At 36.8% G+C, this 21517-nt stretch overlaps 3 protein-coding genes across 4 annotated transcripts; all 3 read right to left on the bottom strand.

Moving 5' to 3' along the window:
• Positions 1-1257: 1257 nt before the first annotated feature.
• Positions 1258-8380, bottom strand: LOC144643681 (potassium channel subfamily K member 15-like). The gene is made up of 3 exons (XM_078503001.1): positions 8071-8380; positions 2959-3266; positions 1258-2553 (listed from the first exon to the last, which is right to left on the bottom strand). Exons 2-3 carry the CDS (start codon positions 3245-3247, stop codon positions 1850-1852), a joined length of 993 nt encoding a protein of 330 aa, XP_078359127.1. The 5' UTR covers positions 3248-3266; positions 8071-8380; the 3' UTR covers positions 1258-1849.
• A 1752-nt stretch (positions 8381-10132) lies between these two features.
• Positions 10133-13617, bottom strand: LOC144643682 (two pore potassium channel protein sup-9-like). The gene is made up of 3 exons (XM_078503002.1): positions 13529-13617; positions 11550-11914; positions 10133-11083 (listed from the first exon to the last, which is right to left on the bottom strand). The coding sequence occupies exons 2-3, from the start codon at positions 11836-11838 to the stop codon at positions 10413-10415; spliced, it is 960 nt and encodes a 319-aa protein (XP_078359128.1). The 5' UTR covers positions 11839-11914; positions 13529-13617; the 3' UTR covers positions 10133-10412.
• Positions 13618-17398: 3781 nt separating this feature from the next.
• LOC144643679 (two pore potassium channel protein sup-9-like) lies at positions 17399-20834 on the bottom strand. Of its 2 annotated transcripts, XM_078502997.1 has the most exons (3): positions 20367-20834; positions 18922-19290; positions 17399-18385 (listed from the first exon to the last, which is right to left on the bottom strand). In XM_078502997.1, the coding sequence occupies exons 2-3, from the start codon at positions 19271-19273 to the stop codon at positions 17733-17735; spliced, it is 1005 nt and encodes a 334-aa protein (XP_078359123.1). In that variant the 5' UTR covers positions 19274-19290; positions 20367-20834; the 3' UTR covers positions 17399-17732. The 2 variants fall into 2 exon arrangements, with proteins under 2 accessions (XP_078359123.1, XP_078359124.1); XM_078502998.1 differs by lacking the exon at positions 20367-20834 and having other exon boundaries at positions 18922-19354.
• Positions 20835-21517: the final 683 nt, after the last annotated feature.

Below are 21517 nucleotides of genomic sequence, written 5' to 3'. Positions count from 1 at the left end.
ATATACAAAGGAAAACGGATTTGCAAGGTGACGAAATAATCATAGCCTACTTGATTAAATTTGGGAAAAATTCAGGATTTCAACGCGTTTGAATAACGTTACCTAACAGATTAACCTAACCTTTCCTTACATAACAGAACAAAACAAAACAAACGCTTATTCGTTCGAGATGCCGCAAAACAAGATAGATAAAAATTATAGATGTATTGTGGTTTAAATTTTCCCGTTTGGTTTAAAACTTTTTAAACCAGTTTTATTTTTACTTTTAATTTTCTCATATTCATTATCATAATATGAAACAAATGGAAATAATAATCAAACTGGTTACAAACATTTGAACCAAAGATAATTAAATTTAGACCACAACATATACATGAAAAAACCTCTAAATTGAAAGGAAAAAACGAGGTTACCCCTATAATGTTATCCTTAAAATAATTAAATATAAAGATATAAGATGCGTTAGTAAGATAACGATCAGTGACCATTCTTACTAGTACCCTGATTTTCCAATTGTGCTCTGAACCCGGAGGGGTTACTCCCTATAATGGCCTATACGGGGAGGCTCCGCCCGAAAGGGTACCTTTTTCAGGCTTCAGGTATACAAAAGGGTAGGGATTTCACGAGTTTAGGTATATGAAAGGGTGTGAAAATCTGTCATTTAGGTTTTTAAAACGGCCTTTTATTAAAATATTTCGAACAGACGCAATTTATGCCTCTATTATTTTATTGAGCGCTACACGGAAATGACAAGAAAAAGTCCTGTTTTAAGTCCACGCCACGTCTTTCAGGTATATGAAAGGGGTACCTTTTTTCAGTTAAAGGTATACGAAAGGGGTACAATTTCTGTCAAAATGGTATATAAAAGGGTAAGGGGTTAGAACTCGGGGCGGAGCCTCCCCGTATAAATTTTTTTTGAGTACCCCCCCCCCCGCCCACCCCCGGGGCTCTGAAACCGCAATCATCAGTGGGAGAAGGTCAATTGTGAGCCCACTAATAATTACTTGAACTCATCTTTCACTGAGAACCTCCGAATATTTTGAGTAGAAAGGTAGAATGAATCGATATTACCGGCTTAGCTTATTTAACCTTTCCCATATGTAGGCTTCAAATCCACTTGGGGCTTCTTATGAATGAACTCACACAAAAAATGATGCGAATTGTTGAAACAGCAATCACTAACGATTATGGAGTGATCGTCTGCGAAACCCGCCAAACCTATCGTATTTTAATATCGTATTTTTATATGGCCTGTAGTTTGCTAAAAACTTGTTTTATTAACTTGCAAGAGAAAGAAGAGAACACCAAAAGTGGTGAAAGCAAAGACATCAACTAAACTAAGAAAAAAAGATTCAAAATTTCAAACTTCACCAGAATGGCAATTTTGATTTTTGTGACACTCTTCACTCTCTGGATACCAAAAGAGTCTTCGGGAAGATTCTATGTTCCTTGGTCTAAGAATATATTTTAAGTTCAATTCTCACTCTGCGTTTTCACAAGAGTGGGTAACGAAAGTTTCGTAGATAAAATGATCAAATTGAAATGGTACAAATGTCCTTTAAACTGCATCTACATCTATAGAGGGGGGATCTTGCAAAGGGAAACACCCATCACTGCAAGACATTGGAAATAAAAGTGGAGATAAAAAAGACCTAAACCTTACAAAAAACTAGCATTAACGTTTTTCATCGTACGTACCCAACGAGGAATAAACCTAGCCACGGATTTTTTTTAGAATCTACCAGGCCCAGGGAGGGGAAAAACAAAACAAAGAAAATCCTCACTATGTCGGTCTTCAGAAGGGTGTCATTACTCGTCAATTAGATTTCTAATCCATTACTCTCACTTCTCACTTAAGGTGAGTTAATGAGAGTGGTTCAATGTTTTCATTTCGGAATCCAACATTTTCCGTGCTTAAAGACGTCATATCAAGGTCACCACGTTGCTTTAGAGTATCCGCGTGGTCTTGAGTTTTTCGTGGAACACATCCAGGACACCGTGGGCGCCATTTTTGTTCCTCGATGGCCGCCATGATGGCATTTAGTACACTTGCGACAATGCATAAACCTAATACAGTATAAAGCGTAAACAATATGCTGAAAACCAATTTTGGGCCGGTATCTTTTAGGACGCCTGATTTATCGTCGGTTTCGAGATTGTTAGAGCTATTAACAGACAATTGCAATTGCTTGATCCTCTGGGGTTCCTTCATTATAACGTAATCTCCAAAACCGATTGTGCTCAATGTTACAAACCAAAAGTACACTCCTTCGACAAAAGTCCAATCTTTCTGTTCCATCGCTAAAAGGCCATTTACGACAATCAATAACACCATTAATAAAAACAAGATCACAGCACTCTTAGTTTCCACTTGCTTCGGTTCCGCTCTTTTAAGGATTTTCCTTTCAAACGTGATAACAATTCCGTTGACCAATTTAGCAATAAGCTCCCCGACGGATTTTAACGCGAGCAATGTGATGGGAATCCCAACTAAAGAGACGAAAATGCACAACATCTGGCCTGAGGGTGTTTGAGGAGCGATGTATCCATAACCTGCAAAAGATAGATAAGTCTACAAAAACTCGGTAGTGTAAATTGTTGAAAAAGAATTAGTTAAAACTAACTGGGGACACGAAGTAAAAAAAACACTGTGAACATAGATTCCATATAAAGTGATAATATAAAGTGATATGCGTAATAAAAAGCGTCCTGTTTTTTTTTTATATGTTGGGGAGACAGTCCTTTCAGACCAACCATGTGGCAGAGGTATGTGGAATTAAGGGAAAATTGAATCTTTTCTTCAAAGCCACTAACAGTCTAGTCGAAAGGCAATCAAAGTTATAATTTTTTATCAGATCGCCCAACCAGCTTAGCCTTAGAGGCTGAAGTTTCGATGTACTTTTAATAGAAAGAGGTATTCTGCGCTTTTATTAACCACTAGCTCGTATTTGATTTTACCTATAGTAGTTAGAGCGTGTAAGACGAAATCCAATGCTGTAAAGAAGGTCCACCGTGGTTCAGGTTCGCTCATGGCCTCAAACGCAACACTGGAGAAGTTATTAAACTCCTCGATAGTCATGTTGTACTTCATTGCCATGGAATCGTACAGGGAGCTTAACAAATGATATTTCTCTTCTTCGTGATCTTTTTCCGTGTTCTCTACCATAACAAACAACCACGTGCTGAAAAAGGCCCAAGAAAGGAAAGCAAATATTCGAAGAAGCGCTGCTTTGAATAGCGGGTTCATCTTCAAGACTTCACACCTGCTGTGGATAAACGTAATGAAAGCAATGATCTCACAACATCTCGTATTCTTTGAAGGTGTTCTATAATCTGTTGCATAACTATTTTAACCACAGCATAAAAATACTAAAATTTTACAAATGAACGGTTTGTTGAATTTTTCTTCGAAATTATACTATTTGCTTCCGATCGAAGCTTCTGTTAATATTGTGCCTGTCTGCATGGTGATTTCGGTGTAAGAAGTATTCTTCGCCTTGACCTCACTCGTAGTCCGGCAATATGGTGAAATGATTGTGCGATTTTTGTTAAAAGCGCCAAATTTGGCACAGTGATAGTATTTGACGAGCTGATCAATTTCAGATATAGGCCCATTCGCAATTCTGTCAGGGGGGGACATCTTTTGGACCCAGGGGGTGGGGGTGGGTGGCATTTGAGCTTTATGGCAAAATCTACTGTATCCTTTGAGTAAGAAGCACCAAATTTGGCACAGTGATAGTATTTGATGAGCTGATCGATTTCGGATATAGGCCCATCCGCAATTCTGTCAGGGGGGCATCTTTTGGACCCAGGGGGTGGGGGTGGGCGACATTTGGGCTTAATGGCAAAATTTACTGCATCCTTTGAGTAAGAAGCACCAAATTTGGCACAGTGATAGTATTTGATGAGCTGATCAATTTCAGATAAAGGCCCATCCACAATTCTGTCAGGGGGGCATCTTTTGGACTCAGGGGTGGGGTGGGCAACATTTGGGCTTTATGGCAAATTTATTGCATCCTTTGAGTAAGAAGCACCAAATTTTGCACAGTGATAGAATTTGATAAGCTGATCGATTTCAGATATAGTCCCAATCAGAATTCTGACAGGGGGGGGCACCTTTTGGACCCAGGGGGTAGGGGGTAGCATTGGAGCTTTATGGCAAAATTTACTGCATCCTTTTAGTACGAAGTACCAAATTTCGCACAGTGATAGCACTCGATAAGCTGATCGATTTCAGCTGAGGGCTCATTTGACATTTTTCCAGAGGGAGACACTTTTTGACCCAGGGAGAGGTAGTTGGTAGCATTTGCACTTTATGGTAGAATTACTGAACCCTTTTGGTTACAAAAATGACACTATTATAGTCAGTATGATGAGTTGATCAATTTCAGTTCTGAGTTTCCTATATCCAGAATTCTTTCAGAGTTGTCCTTTTTGGACCAAGGGGGAGGTGGTGGTTTCCGTTTGAGTTTTTACACTGTCGGGTCATTTAAGTTCGCACCTTTTTTGCCACGATTATAGAATTAGATGAGATGATCATTATACCTATGGGCCAATCCAGAATGCTTTTTCGGGGTATTTTTTCGGCCTATGGGGATCAATGGTATCCTTTTGACCTTTATGGTGGAATTGTTGCGCATTTTGAGTTGACATATTTGACACAACTATAGTATTTGTTTAGCTTGATTGTTCAATTTCAGCAATGGGCATTTCTGGTATGCTTTCAGGGTTACGTTTGTTTTGGTCTGAAAAAAGATTTAAGAAGCTGTCTTTCCTGAAAACCACCCACTCAAATTCGAGTCAAAAAATAATTTTACCTTAAACTCTGGCAACTAGTACTGAAAGACTTTACCGAGGCTAGAAATAAAACAGATCTGGTTTGATTGAAAATGATTTTCTGGCCACGTTAGGAGCCAATAAATATTTTGCCCCTTCGGGCCCGCCGCAACATCTGGAAAATTAGAAAAATAGGCATTTTTCGGGTCACTGTCAAATATTTTGTTCGCATCGAACAGTTGACATTTTTTTATATTAATATGTTTATAAACATTTCTAGTTTCAATTTCTCTTCAAATGCGTAATCAAGGATATAATGACCATTTCTGATCGGCATCGAATAAAGGTTTAAAAAAAGACCTTGATTTTGAAGCGAATGATTTCAATTTCGGGACCTCGCCGAGAACTTCACTCTACACAGCCGAAAAGTGTAGTCCTTTATCGGCTAAAATATGCAAAATCCCATGTAAGTTTTCAGTATTTCAAAAAATATGACCGTTTGTATCAGCACATGTGTGAGTAATAACGACGATATTAGCGGAAATGTCGTTATGCTGCGCAGGTAGTGCCTCTGCGCTTCTTCTGGATGCTCTGAGGTTTACAGCTGGATAATTCAGGGAAGACTCGTGACGTTTCTTTCCCAAGAGTTGTAAGAGTTTTGTGCAATAATATATAGCAAAGAACTGTTTTCTTACTATGAAGGCAATGCCATCCACTGATCTGAAGTATATAAATCAGAGATATTTGAGTCCATTGTTCTAATCACGAACTTGTTGAAGTTTTGGCTGTCATAATCACAGTCCGGTGCATACAGAAGAAGACTGGTGTCTGTCTTTTCATGACAACACAAGAAGTTTCATACATATGTGGATGTTAACATCCACATATGTAAGAAATTGGCTAAGCGCACTGCACTTGTTTTGCCTTTTGCGGTTCTGTGCAGAAAGAAGAACTCTCGAAGGTTTCCTTTAATAACATATGATAAACTTGCATAGCCCATGTGAGTTTCTCTTTCGTTTGGATGGAGAGGGTCTCCGCACCTGGGATCAGAAACAGGGTAAGAATTCCCCGAAGGGGTGAACCTGATGTGAGACTACAAAGCAAGTGGGGTGAGATTTTTTGAAAGCAGTCTAACAAGATGGTGAGAGCTGATGGCGGAAACAGTGAATATGGGTGTCGTTGTGTTAGCTTTTGTTTTTCATTAATTCCTCCATTTCATTTTTTGAAGAAACGTTGAATACCCATTGAAGAAACGTTAAATACCCCTTTTACATTGCTGAAATTGTCAAGCTCTTGGATTCCTATTTGATTCTTTTAGCATAACGTGCCCAATCATTTCACCAATTTGCTCAAAAATATTCATCCTTCTTCAGGGATCAAATAGTTCACCCTGGCTGGAAAAAAACCGGAATGGCTCATGAGCAAGGCTAATCTTATCAATGTGGTGCTCGTAACCAAAAATTAAATGCACAATCAATTTACCATTAGTTGACAACATACCTACCCCTGTATGCTCTCTGAGTTTCCCATTAACTATTTCAGATGAGCCCATTGATACTGAGATTGGTGATCACATTTAATGCTATAAACGAGCCAAAAATAGTGCTTTGATCACAAAGCTCAAAACGAGACAACCCCATCCGCTTGGGTAAAAAAGGCAACCCTGAAAGAAACCCAAATAGATCCAAAGATGAAATCAATCAGCCCGTTAATAACTATAATTGCCAAATTTAGTGCTTTAACCAAAATGGTTTAGTTATTTCACCATAAAGCTTACATGTTGCCCGCCCCCACCCCCTGGGTCCAAAAAATGTCTCCCCTGACAGAATTGCGGATGGGCCTATATCTGAAATTGATCAGCTCATCAAATACTATCACTATATCGGATTTTTTAATTTAAAGTTTGCCAGAAAGTTATGGCGGTTTAAGTGCGCAAATTTGAATTTAATGTCTTCTACCTCTTTCTAAAAGCGCTCTTTTAAAATTCCGCCTCTGTTATGACACACTACAGTATTCATAGTTTACGTATCTGCAGTCGGAAGTCATGAAGTTCTGTATCCGGGCTGTATTCTCTGCCACAAAATTGTCGGAAAAGTCCAAACTTTGAGATTTCCGAAGGTGTCCCGACGTAAATACGATAATTTGGCCAAGGAGAGATGTAATTATGGTAATTATATTCCACGCTTTTATGGTGAGAACAATGCGTTTTTAAAAAGGACATTGTTTATGTGATTAATCTGAGTTGCAGAAATATTCCAATTTAAATGAAAATAAGCTCAAAGACTTCCTACAATCTATATGAACGTATACATCGCTAAATGTTGATTTAAATTGGTTAAAATATCAAAGAAACAGGGATTTTTTACAAATCACGCGCACGCGCCCATATTTTTGTCCAGTCATAAATATCTCGTAGAGTTGTCGATGTCAGTCGTTGTACTTCGTGCATACACTTTAAATAAATGCATAATGATGAGCCTAAGGTGTCCCCCGCGACCTTAACTGAACCCATCTAGTTATTGATCTTACGCAATATTCAGTAAAAAAAATTCCTGTATACGAGTAATCTCACAACATCTCATGTTCTTTGAATTTGTTCTATAATCTGTTGCATAACCATTATAACCACAGCAAAAAAATACTAAAATTTTACAAATAAACGGTTTGTTGAATTTTTCTTCGAAATTATACTATGTGCTTTCAAAACTACTGTAGATATTGTGCCTGTCTGCATGGTGATTTCGGTGTAAGAAGTATTCTTCGCCTTCGCCTTGACCCTACTCGGTAGGTGTTCAACTCAACAACATTTTTTATATATATCTCCCGTTATATTCAAAACAATGATCTCTCGTACACGAGTAAAAATTACTGAAATCCTACAGAAGAATAGCCCGTTGGATATTTCTTGAAAAATGGAATTACCAGCTTTCCGTATTAAGCAGGTGTCAGGTGTTGGTGTTTAACTTTATCATCTTTCGCAATATGCAGTAAGCGATTCCTTGTATATGAGTTGAAATTACTGAAATCGTGCAGATGAACGGTTTGTTGATTATTTCTTGGACAAATTAAAATATATTCTACTGACACTTCTCTAAATTAAATAGGTGGCCATTTTCATATGATAATTTCAGTGTATGGACCGAACTCTGTGGATTTAACTGAGCCGTCTTCACACATTTGATATTAAAATATGTTTTTACATAATGCATCTTTTAAAGTGTTCGTAAACGATTTCCTTTATGCGAGCGTACTTTCTCCCTCACTAAATGTAACTAAAATAAGTTGTCGACTTACTTCTGACTCACTTGATTTCTTCTGTCTTCCTTTCTTACCTTGCAGATGATATCTTGAATACGTAGGCACGTAGTTAAGCGGCTTTGTCGATCCGTGGGAAGCAAAACGAAGTACACAGCATGAATTAAAACAAGGCAATTTAAATAATCGTTTTAGTTTGAAGAATTAAATAATTATGTAATGCCCACGACCTCAACACTTACTTCAAAAGGTTGCCAAAAAGTTGAAGTATTGTGTTTTCTTCAAAATGAGATTTTTGTTGTGGCACTACCAATCTCCATGGTATTCTAAATTAAGAATATACTATATGTGTTCTTTTATGTTATTTGGACCAATCATCCTACTAGACGTAAAGTAGGCCGCCGCATTTGTATTGTATTTGAAATAATTGGTTTGTCTTTTGTTTTGACGAGCATATTCATTCTAGAAAACACTGTTAACATCGTTAAGGATAAGTGCTATTATATCTGCAAGTGATTAAAAATAGTAAGACTTTTGAAAGCGCTCATGTTTTCTAAAATATGTTTTCAACTTTTGGATAGGTCTTAACGAGCAATCGACGGTAAAAATGTTATCACTAACAGATGAAACAAAGCTCTGCAAGATGCCTCTCACACTTATGTTTATGCATTATCCAGGGGGGATAAAACAGGCTAAATTTACTTTTAGGCGCAATATGATTTTTTCATTTCAAAAATTGGTATGAGACCGTAGTGGGGCATCCGTTCATAGCTAACGCAAAACGGCTATGACAAAATGAAGGCGTCAAGCATGCTAGCTGCAGATGTATGCAAATTACACTGATACGAAAATGGAAACATTGCAGCTTTAATCGTTTATCTTTTAATATGTACTTGACTATACAATATTAGCGTTTGGGCATAACTTGAATTTCGTTCGTTATTTTAAAACTTGCGCGCTTGTTACTAATGATTGCGAATTAAACCTATACTGATAGTAGATGTGGGCTTTTATATCTTAATACCTGTATTTGATTGACGTTTTGATGTGGAATTTGACTTAAGTGATGACTTAAAATACCACGGCTAAGGTTGTCAAGCTCTTGAGATATTTTGCTAGTTTTTTTTTTTTTTAAATTTCGAATTCCATTTATTATTATGGGACTTATTACATGACTGGGAAAATAACTCCACTGCGATTGGCTGAGAGCAGGCAAATTTATCATGAATTTTTAATTTGCACTGCAGTGCAAATAAATGCAAGCGCGTTCGTAATTTTGTCAGTCATATGACAAATGAGTAATTGTATAAAATCTCAAGCAATTAAGAGCTTACACTATTCGTAGTGTAAATTCTGTTTTGCACGCGCATTCATAAATAGCGTCACAATTGTAGCGTACAAAAGGAAAGCTTTTTCAATACGATATGTGATATTTTAAGTAGATCAAAACTTGCTGAGCGGGCTACAGTTCTACCATCACATGTAATGTGAAATTATAAATGAAAATGATGAATTAGCCTCCTCTATTTAATAAACTAACCTTTTATGGAGTTCCGGTGTCTCGAACCAAAGTAATGCAGCCGGCAGCTCAAAGTATCTCAAATATGCATATGTATACAATGTTTTTACGATACAGGATTTTCACTGTATTGAAAACTTGCCTGAACATGCAAGAGCTGTTTTGCCTTATTTTTATGACTTATATGCGCCACCGGGAAACAGTAGAAGCTTGTGCGGTGGCGATGTAATTATTTATAGCAATATTTATACAGATACATTCGTAAATGGGGCTCGTAAGAATTGGAACTATTTTTACAACACTCATACAGGGTTCAATTCTACCATTTCAGACATAATTACGAACAGTAGACCAGTAAAAAATTAAGCTACAGATAAATGCGTTCGTGTCTTGATTGAGCATTTTAAATGAAGCTTGGACTCAAAATTAATAGCAAACAACCTCACGGAATGAGATGAGGTAAGTTGTTTCATGTATAATAACGGATGCGTCTTTGATGTTTAGAGGTTTTGAGAAGTGAAGCCTGAGGTAATCCTTGGTTTAAGTAATATGGGAGGCGCTGTAACCTAATACTTAGCGCGCTGGACTTTGGATCAAGTGGTCCTGGTTCTAGCCATCGCCGACGCCACATACGTTGTGTTCTTGGGCAAGACACTTTACATTAATAGTGCCCCTCTCTAACCAGGTGTATAAATGGGGACAGGCAAATTTAATGTTGGGTTTAGCCCTGCAATATACTAGCATCCCATCCAGGGAAGATGCCCGGGATCATGTTTTTAATGCTTTTGGACGTTAGTGTAGAGAGTAGATAGTCTCTACCAGAGAGCCAGATCAAAATAAGGCTATGATTATGATGGCAATACTAAGTTTGAAGATGTTCCATACTGAAACATGTCACGTCCATTTCTCGCTGCTCTGAAGTGTTATTTTGCTGACTGTTCGCTTGGTCCTGAATTGTTCGAGGAAAACATCCGGGACACTGAATGCAACGTTTCCCTTCCTCGAGGGACTCCACAATGGAGTTAAGTACACTTGAGACAATGCATAAACCAAATAAGTAATGCAAGGTGGCGAATATATTGTAGACAAACGGGTACTTATATTTCATCATATCAAGTGATTCATCTTTGTTATCTTGATGTATAGAAATGTTAAAAGAAAATTTGTTGATACTTTGGTGGTTGATAGCACTGACAAAGTAGTCACCAAACCCAATTGTACTAAAAGTTATAAACCAGAAATACACTGCTTCGATGAAGGTCCAGTCTTCAAGATACGAAATTAAATAACCAGTTTCTGTCATTAACACAACCATTGATGTAACTAAAATTACGGCACTCTTAGTTTTGACTTGTTTTGGTTCCACCCTCTTGAGAACTTTCTTTTCAAACTTTGTGACAATTCCGTTTACCTTTCTCGCAATGAGTTCACCGATGGACTTAAGCGTGAGCAATGTGATAGGAATGCCGAATAAAGAGACGACGATGCACAATATCTGGCCAGCGGAAGTTTGAGGAGTGATGTACCCATAACCTGCAGAAAACAGATCAACAACATATTAACACGTATAGTTTGCGTTATCCTGGCGTGGCAGAAGAGGTACCCAGAAGTAGATTTGGCAGTGGAAAATCATCTGTACACTTATTTCTGTGATCCTTTTTCTTGTTTTTAGGTAAGAATAGTAATTATAAAGTGTTATAAAATAATCAAAAGAACAGGTGATTGCTTTAAAACCTGAGAATAATGAAGAGTATAGTTACCGTAAAAGCCCTATTAAGCCCCCCCACCCCATCCCCAATCAAACAGTCAATTACTCAATCAATCACTCGATCGATCGATCAATCAATCAATCGAGCAAGCAAGTATGCAATCAATCAATCAATCGATCGATCAATCAATCGATCGAGCAAGCAAGTATGCAATCAATCAATCAATCAATCAATCAATCAATCATTTATTTGCAGATGCATTCAGTTTTTAAAGACTATTCTTTTTTTACCTATAGTAGTTACAGCGCTCATGACAAACTCGTATGCAGTAAAAAAAGTCCACTGTGGTTTAGGCTCACTCAGGGCTTCATGTGCTACATTGGAAAAGTTGTTAAACTCCTCGATGGTCATGTTATATTTAGAAGACATGGATGTATACAGAGAGTGTAGCAACTGATATTTTTCTTTGTTGTTGTCTTTTCCCGTGTACTCCACTTGAACAAACAACCAAGCGCTGAGAATGGTCACTAAAAAAAAGGCCAGAGTGCGAAGGAGCGCTGTTTTGAGTGGCGGGTCCATCTTCAAGGCCACACCAGTACCAGTTACGCTTTTCTCGTGTTTTGAAGTTCAGAATAAGTATTATCCTTTGCGTGAGCTGTGAAAAGAAAATGTATGCTGCAGATAAATTGACTCTTGGATAAACATTTTATGCTAAATAAATCTCGTTTTGCCAGCCCAAATTTGTCCCACCCTATTGTTTTCCCATAATTTCCCAAATCCCAGTCCCAGTTCCAATGTTTTTTGTTTGTGATTCCCAGTCCCAGTGACCCAAATCCCATTTTCCCAGTGAAATTTTGCCCAAGTCTCAGTTCCCATGGTACCCCTTCAGGCTCCTCTAAATACGAAGGAATGAGAAATCTATTACGTTGTGTCATGAAGTTCAGTTAATGACATACTTCCTACAAGTACTACTTTACTTGAGCACTAGCATTTGCTTACATTTAGTTTTTTTTTTCTGTCGAGTTTTTTTCTTATTATAGTGAACTAGGTTTTCCTCACTTTTATACTTTGTTACACAGTGTTGCCAGAAATACAGCAGTCTTGAGGAATCCAGGTCACTCTTTTGTTTTTAAGGCAACTGCACAGCCCAGTTCCCTTTATAAAACGCCAGGCGGTTACATGCGTTTTTTTGGGCCAGGGGTGTTGGGGAGGGACACTTTCCGATCTTCCAATAAAGTAGTCGAAGGGTAAAGATCTAAAAGAATCGAACTGTTTATTTGTAAAACGGCAGCTTATGGCGTTCTAGAAAAGAGTCACACGTAAACTCATCTTGGACTCTTGGACTCAGCTCCCATGATGTAACATGATTTGAAATAAAAGGCTATAACTACGGAAAAAGGATAGAAATAAATACAAGGCTATTACCACGGAAGCAAAATAGAGCGGTTTAGGGTGATTGGATAATTTATCTTAGATCACACGAATACTTCGCTCACAAAGAAACGAAGAAACCGAAAATGGATATTTTGCCATGACAACCCCGTATTAAAACAATGTTCGTACAGAACATAAAATATTAGTACCCAATTTTTTTGTCGAATGTATCATTTCAGCGTAAAAAAGCCTTCGCAAAATTTACACGTCGAAGCACTTCTTTTTAAGCCTAAAGTATAATGTAGCGGGAAGGCATCTGAAAGCGAATAACTGCGATCAGCGCAAACTATACTTGTGACGATTTGAGAAGGATACAGCTTCCGTTAGCACACAGTGACTGTTCTAGAAACCCTGCATCCAGTTTAAAATGACACTTTACACTAATCAAGCTATCAATACCTTTTATAATGAATCATTTTTGCATATTAGTCGAAATAGACGCTTGGAAACTTACCGTATGACAGTGTTCACTAAAAGCGAACCTGTAGTTTTACAGCGAAGACCGCTGGGCCAATGCACGCTTTTCTAATCCTTTCCCAAAGAAACGCACGGATCACGAATCCTAAAAATCCGGATTTCGATATCTGATAAATCAACTCGGAGTGTGGATTCTTCAAATCACTAATCCCTGATTAATCCATTTTCGGTTACAAGTAAAGAAGCGCAAAATCCGTTTTGGAGACAAGAATCTGGATTTGGATTTTCCCAAAGAAACGCACCCTTAGGTGCCGTGCCCGATAGTTGACAAGGAAAAAGTCATGACCATCTCAGGAAAACAACTGAGAAACTGCAAGAAAGCTGTATTATTTCAGTTAACAAAATGACAATGACTCACCTACTAAACAAGCCAACTTTGACCGCACTATTACCCATGATCTAAGGGACAATCCAAGAGGCAACAATGTTTTGATAACATTATGTTCCAGCACAAAGGATGAAATTTGTCGATGTAAATCAGTGAGATATATGTTATTACATTTGCATGCAGCAGCTGCGTACTTAATCAAATATTTATGCAGTCTTTCGATACACTTTGGAAATGCTAAGAAGTTTCTTCCAAGAGCTTTTCAGGATAAAACCGACGATAAAAAACGACCCATCTGAGTTCACTTTCAATTTAAAATAAGCCATTAAAGTTTGCATATAGGGGTAAAATTAAGACATGGGAATGTTAAAACTGGTAAAAAAATATATTATTATGAAGCGTTATAAAAAGTACAAAGGATTTACTGAAGACAATAAAAATATGTTAAAAACAAATAAATAAGAGATATGAAAATGGTTTACGCTACACAAACATATTGTTTAACGCGTTGCAGGGTATTTTGTATTTATATTTCTTTTATTCGTTAGTTTGCGTGCAGATGTCGAATTCCCATCCCCTTGAAAGAAATGAAACGGAATAAAAACCAATTGCAAAAACACTCTTTACATCACGATTGACACCACTGCTTCTTTAATATTTTTTATTGACCGCTACCGGGTCCTGGTCATCCTAGTTTAGCTTTTAAAGTTCTTTTGTATGACAAGTTACCATGTTTTAGTTTAAATAACTGCAAATTATCAAAAATGTAAATTAATGGTACAAGTAAAAGTGTTTGTTTTTGTATTCTTACTTCTCTTTAAAGATCGGATACTGAGGTAATGATTCTAGGTTTTTCTAAAAACGGAAAACGTTTTGATTTTCTCGTTTTTCTTTGTTCACGTTGTGCTGGGTTTTTCGAGAAAAACATTCGGGACACCCACGAAGACATTTGCGCTCTACGATGACAGCCATGATAGAGTTTAGTACACTGGAGACAATGCACAAACATATTATAGAATAGATGCATGCCTGCTATGGCCGCGCCTGATGTATGTTTGTTTTGTTGTTTTACAGTTTTGTTGCCAGACATAGTTACAGAAAATTGCCTGATCTTTTATGAGTTAAAACTGAAGAAACCATTGCAGCCTTAGAGCGAAGAAAGGGGATGTTTATTGAGGCTTCAGACCTGAAAATCGGCGGTGACCTGGAAATTTGTGCTGTCAATGAAATTAAAAAGTTGAACTGCGTTTTAGAGGATGTTTTTTCACTGGATTAAAGGTTAGTTGAGCAATTCGAATCTTACCTTGTATTTCTGGCCTTATTCTTACTAAACGTTTAATTTACACGCCTGGGTTTCTCCTTATTACTGCGATTAAATTCCAGTTATGCAGCGGTGCGGCAATCGCAGCATAACTCTTGACTCTTGCATTTCGTTCCTTCGTTTGAAAATCACTTTTGGCTTTTTGTTATTGAAAGAAACAAATTGAGGTCAGTTTTTTATGCGTCTGTCCTGTTATTGATGAAAAATAATGTGATAATATAAACACTTTGACAATATTATGTTTATCATCAATATCAGGACAGACGCATAAAAAACTGACGTCAATTTGTTAAATTGCATGCATGCGCATTCATATAAACAAAGCGTCACAAATGTAGCGTAAATTAACCATCGGACGTACAAGGAGCTATGGGGTGGATGCCGCCCCCCTTGAGATTTTTTTTAATTTTTTTTAAAAAAGGATTTACTTTATAATGCTGAAACATTCAGTATCTGTTCATTTATCCCTCGCGGAAATTTTGATATGTCAAACATGTGCACATGGTATTTAATTTGACGTTACCATAGCCACATCATTCTTACATGAAGGTCTGGCCAAAAATCGTCATTTTTAACATTTTTCTTTTTTTTATACAGTGTTTTTGAAACGTAATCATACTACTTTCATGCTGGCTTGATTGTGCATCAATGTTCGTTATTTTTTTCACTTTTTTAAGAAAATGGTGAAATCTAAGATGGCGGATCCAAGATGGCGGCTCTAATGACGACATGTGACGTCATAGACATCACAACCAACAAAATGTATATCATTTTGTATAGTAAGCTACAGTTCAAAATAATTTCCTGAGGAGGGGTTCCACCTCCCCCCCCCCCCGCCCCTGTACTTCGGAGGGGGTATGTTTTTGCTTGCTCGTCCAAGAGTTAAACAAGAAGTTCCACTATAAAAGGAATGATACCTCCCATATTTTTCAGCTTTCGAGCGTAAAATGAAAATTTGTGCTCTTGCATTCATTTTTTTTTTTATTGATAATCAACACTTTACAAAATTAGAGGATAAGATTTAACCTATACTTATGTGCAATAGATTTTAACTTTACAATTTAGTTTCTCAAGGCTTTTTTTACACCGTATACTAAAACATACAAAATTATAAGTACAACAGGAGTAATTACTTTACCTTACCTAACTTATTACTTAACTTTACTTATTCTAGACGTTTTCCTCAAATGCTTTCCATTTTTTGTTGAACACGTTAATCTGATTTGTCTTAAAAGCGATATATTTTTCAGTTTCGTATTTGATTTCTAAAATTTGTTTGAAGTGATCAAAGTTGGGTTTAATTCCTTTTCGTTTACAGGTCCAAAGATACGTTTTTCCTAAAATTATTATATAGTTTACCAAGTCCATTCCCTCCTTAAGAATTCCAATAATAACATCACGTAACAAAAGACACCAGCAACTACCAAGCCTATTCAAAATATTAACGGTCACCGTATTCCAAAAGGACTTTGAAAAAGTGCATTCAAACAAAAAGTGATTGATAGTATCTCGACTCACTTGACAAAAAGTACAGTTAGGATTTGTTACGTAGCCTATTTTAAACAGGCGGTCATTTGAAAAGAGAATAGAATTTAACACCTTGTATTGAAAGGAGCGTACATAAGGTTCGCTTGCTACCCTCAAAGGTAGAAGGTATGCCCATGAAATTTGATCTTCTCTCAAGTCAAATTCTAGACCGAGTTTATCCCATTTGCTAGGTTTTTCATATTTGAGTTTTATTAAGTGACAATAGTAATTTCGACATTTATAATTTTCTATATCAAAAACTTCCTTAGAGCTAGGCACATTGCCACGTAGGTTCAGTGGGACAGATTGTCTTAGACCAGTCCAAACTAAAAAGTTTGTATTTGATAAACCTTGTATTTTCATGGTACTGAAAGACTCAATATTTGTCTTATCAAAAAGCGGGTCCTTTGTAAAAACAACACCATTATTAAAGTAATGCCTATAAAAAATAGTCCTGCCCTCAATCAAAATTTCTTTATTATTCCATAAAATATATTTGTAACCTCTGTCAGGGTCTGCGCTTTCTCTTAATTCAGACCACCATGATAAAAGTTCAAGGTAAAAGGTTGATGAAATATTTAATTTATTTACATCATAATTGCATTGAAAGAAAAATAATCCTCCTTGGTTGCTCAAAAGATAATTGAGGTGAAGCTTCCAAAAACCAGAGCAGTCGATCATTTTAAGACCACCTAAGTTATAAGGTGCGTACGTTGAGCGTCGGGTAACTTTATCTTTCCCATTCCACAGGAAGTTAAAAACCAAGGAGTTAAATTCTTTTACTACAGATGACGGAGTACTTAAAAAAGAGCTTGGAAAGATCATTTTGGGGAGAAGGATTGCTTTAATTATGTTAACTTTGCCATGAATGGAAAGGTTTCTTGACTTCTAAAGATTTATTAACTTTGCAATTTTCTTCAATCTTTGTTTAAAATTTTTTTCAACAAGTAGCTTGACGTCATATGTAATGAAGATACCCAAAAATTTGACACATTTTTTCCACCTAAATCCAAGTGGTTCCTCTTCACAGTCCTGAAGAATGAATGCTCTTGCATTCATGTCATGTTCAGTTGCAGAGTCAAGGGCAAACGGAACACGCTACAAAAACTCACGTAACCGAAAGATACCGACCATTGACAAAAGGTATATATCACTTGTTAGTGTTTTAACGTAACATTCTCAGTATAGATAAAACAAATTCTATCGGGAGCTGTCGTAGAAAAAGCGCAGTTTGTTTGTTAACTTTTAGGCTTTGCTGGTTGACTGACAACTGGGTGTGAGCAATGACCAATCTTCTTGTTCAAGGAATTTAAACGTGATGGTGCATAGTGCAATCTTAACTAGACTGATGCCAGGCAGAACTAACGTGATGATTTGTATGAGACTCTATGTCTGAAGATGTCTCCTAGTAAAACATGTCCCGTCCATTTCTCGCTGCTCTGGAGTGTTATTTTCCTCACTGTTCGCATGGTCCTGAACTGTTCGACGAAAACATCCGGGACACTGAATGCAACGTTTCCCTTCCTCGAGGGACGCCATTATGGAGTTAAGTACACTTGAGACAATGCATAAACCATATAAACAATTCAACGTAGTCAATATACTGTAGATAATCGGGTAAGTATATTCTCCTATGTCATCTGATTTATCTTTGCTTTCTTGATTTACAGAAGTGTTGAAAGATAATTTGCTGACACTGATAACGTAGTCACCAAATCCGATCGTACTAAATGTTATAAACCAGAAATACACTGCTTCGATGAAAGTCCAGTCTTCAAGATACAAAATTACAAAACCGCTTGCCGTCATTAACACAACCATTGATGCAACCAAAATTACGGCACTTTTAGTTTTGACTTGTTTTGGTTCCGCCCTCCCAAGAATTCTCTTCTCAAACTTCGTGACAATTCTGTTTGCCCTTCTCGCAACGAGTTCGCCCATGGACTTAAGCGTGAGCAATGTGATAGGAATGCCGAATAAAGAGACGACGATGTACAATACATGGCCAGCGGAAGTTTGAGGAGTAATGTATCCATAACCTGCAGAAAACAGATTAACAACAAATTATTAACATGTATAGAAGGTTTGATTTATTCTGGCATGGTTCAAGAGGAACCCAGAAGTAATTTTAGAGGAAAATCATCTATGCACCAAGATCCTAAATGACACTATGGGCGGGATATTTCCTGTTTTTTTTTTTTTTCTCTAAATAAGAATATTAAAAGTTTGTTCCAGTGGTGCCGAGCTACTTAAAAAAATAAGACCCAAAAGGGCAGATGATTGCGCGAGACTCACAACGAAATGGTGAAAGTTCTCAAGTCTACCTCTAAGATTGTTCTTGAATATTTTGCGATGAACATTGGAAGTTTACTGACGAAATAGTATAATTTTTATGCCGAATAAAACATTTTTTCGGCCTAAATAATGCCAAAAAACTACATCAATTCTTTTATATATTAAAGGTCAATCCATCCACCCACCAATCAATCAATCAATCACTCAATCAATCAATCAATCAATCAATCATATTTCAAATCATTCAGTTTTTTTAAGACTTTTTTTTCTTACCTATTACCTATAGTAGTTACAGCGCTAATGACAAACTCATATGCGACAAAAAAAGTCCACTGTGGTTTAGGCTCACTCAGGGCTTTATGTGCCACACTTGAAAAGTTGTTAAACTCCTCTATCGTCATGTTATATTTTGATGCCATGGACTTATACAGAGAGTGCAGCAACTGATATTTTTCTTTGCTGTTGTCTTCTCCCGTGTACTCCACTTGAACAAACAACCAAGCGCTGAGAATGGTCATTAAGAAAAAGACCAGAGTGCGAAGGAGCGCTGTCTTGATTAGCGGGTCCATAATCAAAAGCACGCTGGCACTACTAGTTACGCTTTTTCGCGTTCTTTGAACTTCAGATGGCATATAATCCTTTGTGTGACCTGTGTAAGAAAAGAATTGTATCCTGCATTTTAAGTGACTCTTGGATAAACATATTATGCTAGATACCAGGGAATAAGAAATTCATTACGTCGTGTCACTATGAAGTTCAATTGATGACACGACCTACATAATTTATTCAACTGTATTTGAGTTCTAGCATTTGCTAACATCAAGTATTTTGTCGAGTTTCTTAAGGTATTATAATTTATTTTAATTATTTAACTTATTATAATTGTTGTAAACTACGTATACACACATTTTATAGTGTTGTTACAAAGTGTGGCCAAAAATACAGTTGTGTTGAGGAATCCATGTAACTCTTATATTGTGTAAGAGGCTAGACAGCCTATCAAACGCAGTAACATGCGTCCAGGCTAGTGGGGTCGGGAGGGGGGGGGGTTGTCTGAGCGACAATTTCTGATTTTTAGATAAAGTAAAAGTGCAAAGACCTTTAGAATCGAAATGTTTACTTGCAAACGAACGTTTAGAAAAGAGGCACACGTAAACTCATCTTAGACTCTTGGAATCGGCTCCCATGACGTACGATAGTTTGAAATAAAAGGAAACGAAATAGAAATAAATACAAGGCTATTATTACGGAAGCAAAATAGAGCAGACTTAGGTAAACGGTTCTAAGCCTAAAAAAACATGTATGGTGTAGCTCACTGCCTGTTACGTCAGGACAATATGCACCTTCTTTTGGTCTAGGATTAATATGCAGAAAAAAAACAATTTCCTATCACGACAACTTCAATTAAAATGACGTTAAAAGGCAACCCTGGCCTTTGTGTAAAACTTACAGTTCTATTTCAAGTGTTTTTTTTGGGGGGGCTCATGGGACATTCACTCCAACATTAATCTTCTTTTCAGACAGTTGCCAAATCCCCAGAGTACACTTTCACATTTGGTTCAACGCGCATCAGTAATCTGCATCCATATACACTAGATTGGTAGAAATCTTTCTATTGTACAAATCTATGTGTTTCCGATATACATACTTTAATTAGTCGAACTGAGTCGACATACTGATTATTAATCCTTTAGTTACTTACTTTCTTATTTTACTAGTAATTACCTTGGATGTATTAGCCCGTTGCTCGTTATAAAGTAAGTGAAGTTAGATCCGTGACAAGGAAATTTAATTTCGTTGCGATAACACAACGTTCTATCGTTAAGTAATTTCCAAGGCCTCTATTTTACGTTGTATTGAAAATATACACATCCTTGAAATGTGATTGGTTTTGGGATTGACAAAAATTTTCATAACTAAATCAATCCAATCACCAACCTGGCCGGACTTCTATTGTGTTTTTATAATAATGACCCAGCTGTCACTGTTAGCGACTCTTGTCAACTGAAATAATAAAATTTGTTTAGTTTAGATGGTGCAGTGTTTTTCGCCCTTTGACAGGTAATTGAAAATTGATTGCAGTGCTTTTTTTTTTTTTATAAAAAAAAAACATTCTGGACTGCTATATGCACCATATCAACCAAACATCAATCTCACACTTACGCAGCCAATCTGGTTTTGATTTTAGCTCAAATTAAATCCAATAAAAATAAATAAGGGAGAGTGAGTCATTTTTAATCACTAAAAAGATTTAACATTACGGGTAAGGAAACAAAGTTTCGTCTATTGATCTTCCTTGACAATAGAATAGTCCTGCTTTGTACTTATTATTACTTTTGATATAATTAAAAGTTTTTATCCTACAGAAAGGTATTCATCTGTTTGACACGCTTCTAAGAAATGTTTATTTCGAGAGCATTCAAATTTCAAGTTTTATTTGAACTCCTGGTACAGGATAATATTTTAAACTTTATTTCAGTTTTTACCGGAAGACATCCTACCTTTGATTTTGAACTACATTTCAATATTTACATTGACAATTGAGATAAAAAAAATCGAATGCAGTGCAATACAATAGTTGAGAACTGCCTATTTGGAGTCAACAGTCTAAACAGCCTCTGAATCACAATATAACCTAATTTCGATTGTGTATTCTCTTTTGGTTATGCGAAATGGGTTAAAATATAGTAAATAAAATAAATAAATCGTCTTTATTTTACGAGGGTAGCACGTAACAGTCTTGCGACTGACAAACCTGTGATCCTCGGATTTCCGATCGAATTGGAATTTAGAAGTGTTGATTTTTGTGGAGGGAGGAAAACCGGAGAATCCTGGAGAAAAACCCTCGGAGAAAGGACGAGAACCAACAACAAACT

Source organism: Oculina patagonica, chromosome 2 (genome assembly GCF_052425735.1).
Source record: "Oculina patagonica isolate OP01 chromosome 2, crgOcupat, whole genome shotgun sequence".
NCBI lineage: Eukaryota > Metazoa > Cnidaria > Anthozoa > Scleractinia > Oculinidae > Oculina > Oculina patagonica.
The sequence above is the reverse complement of the archived record's forward strand: the minus strand, read 5'-3'. Positions and strand labels throughout refer to the sequence as shown.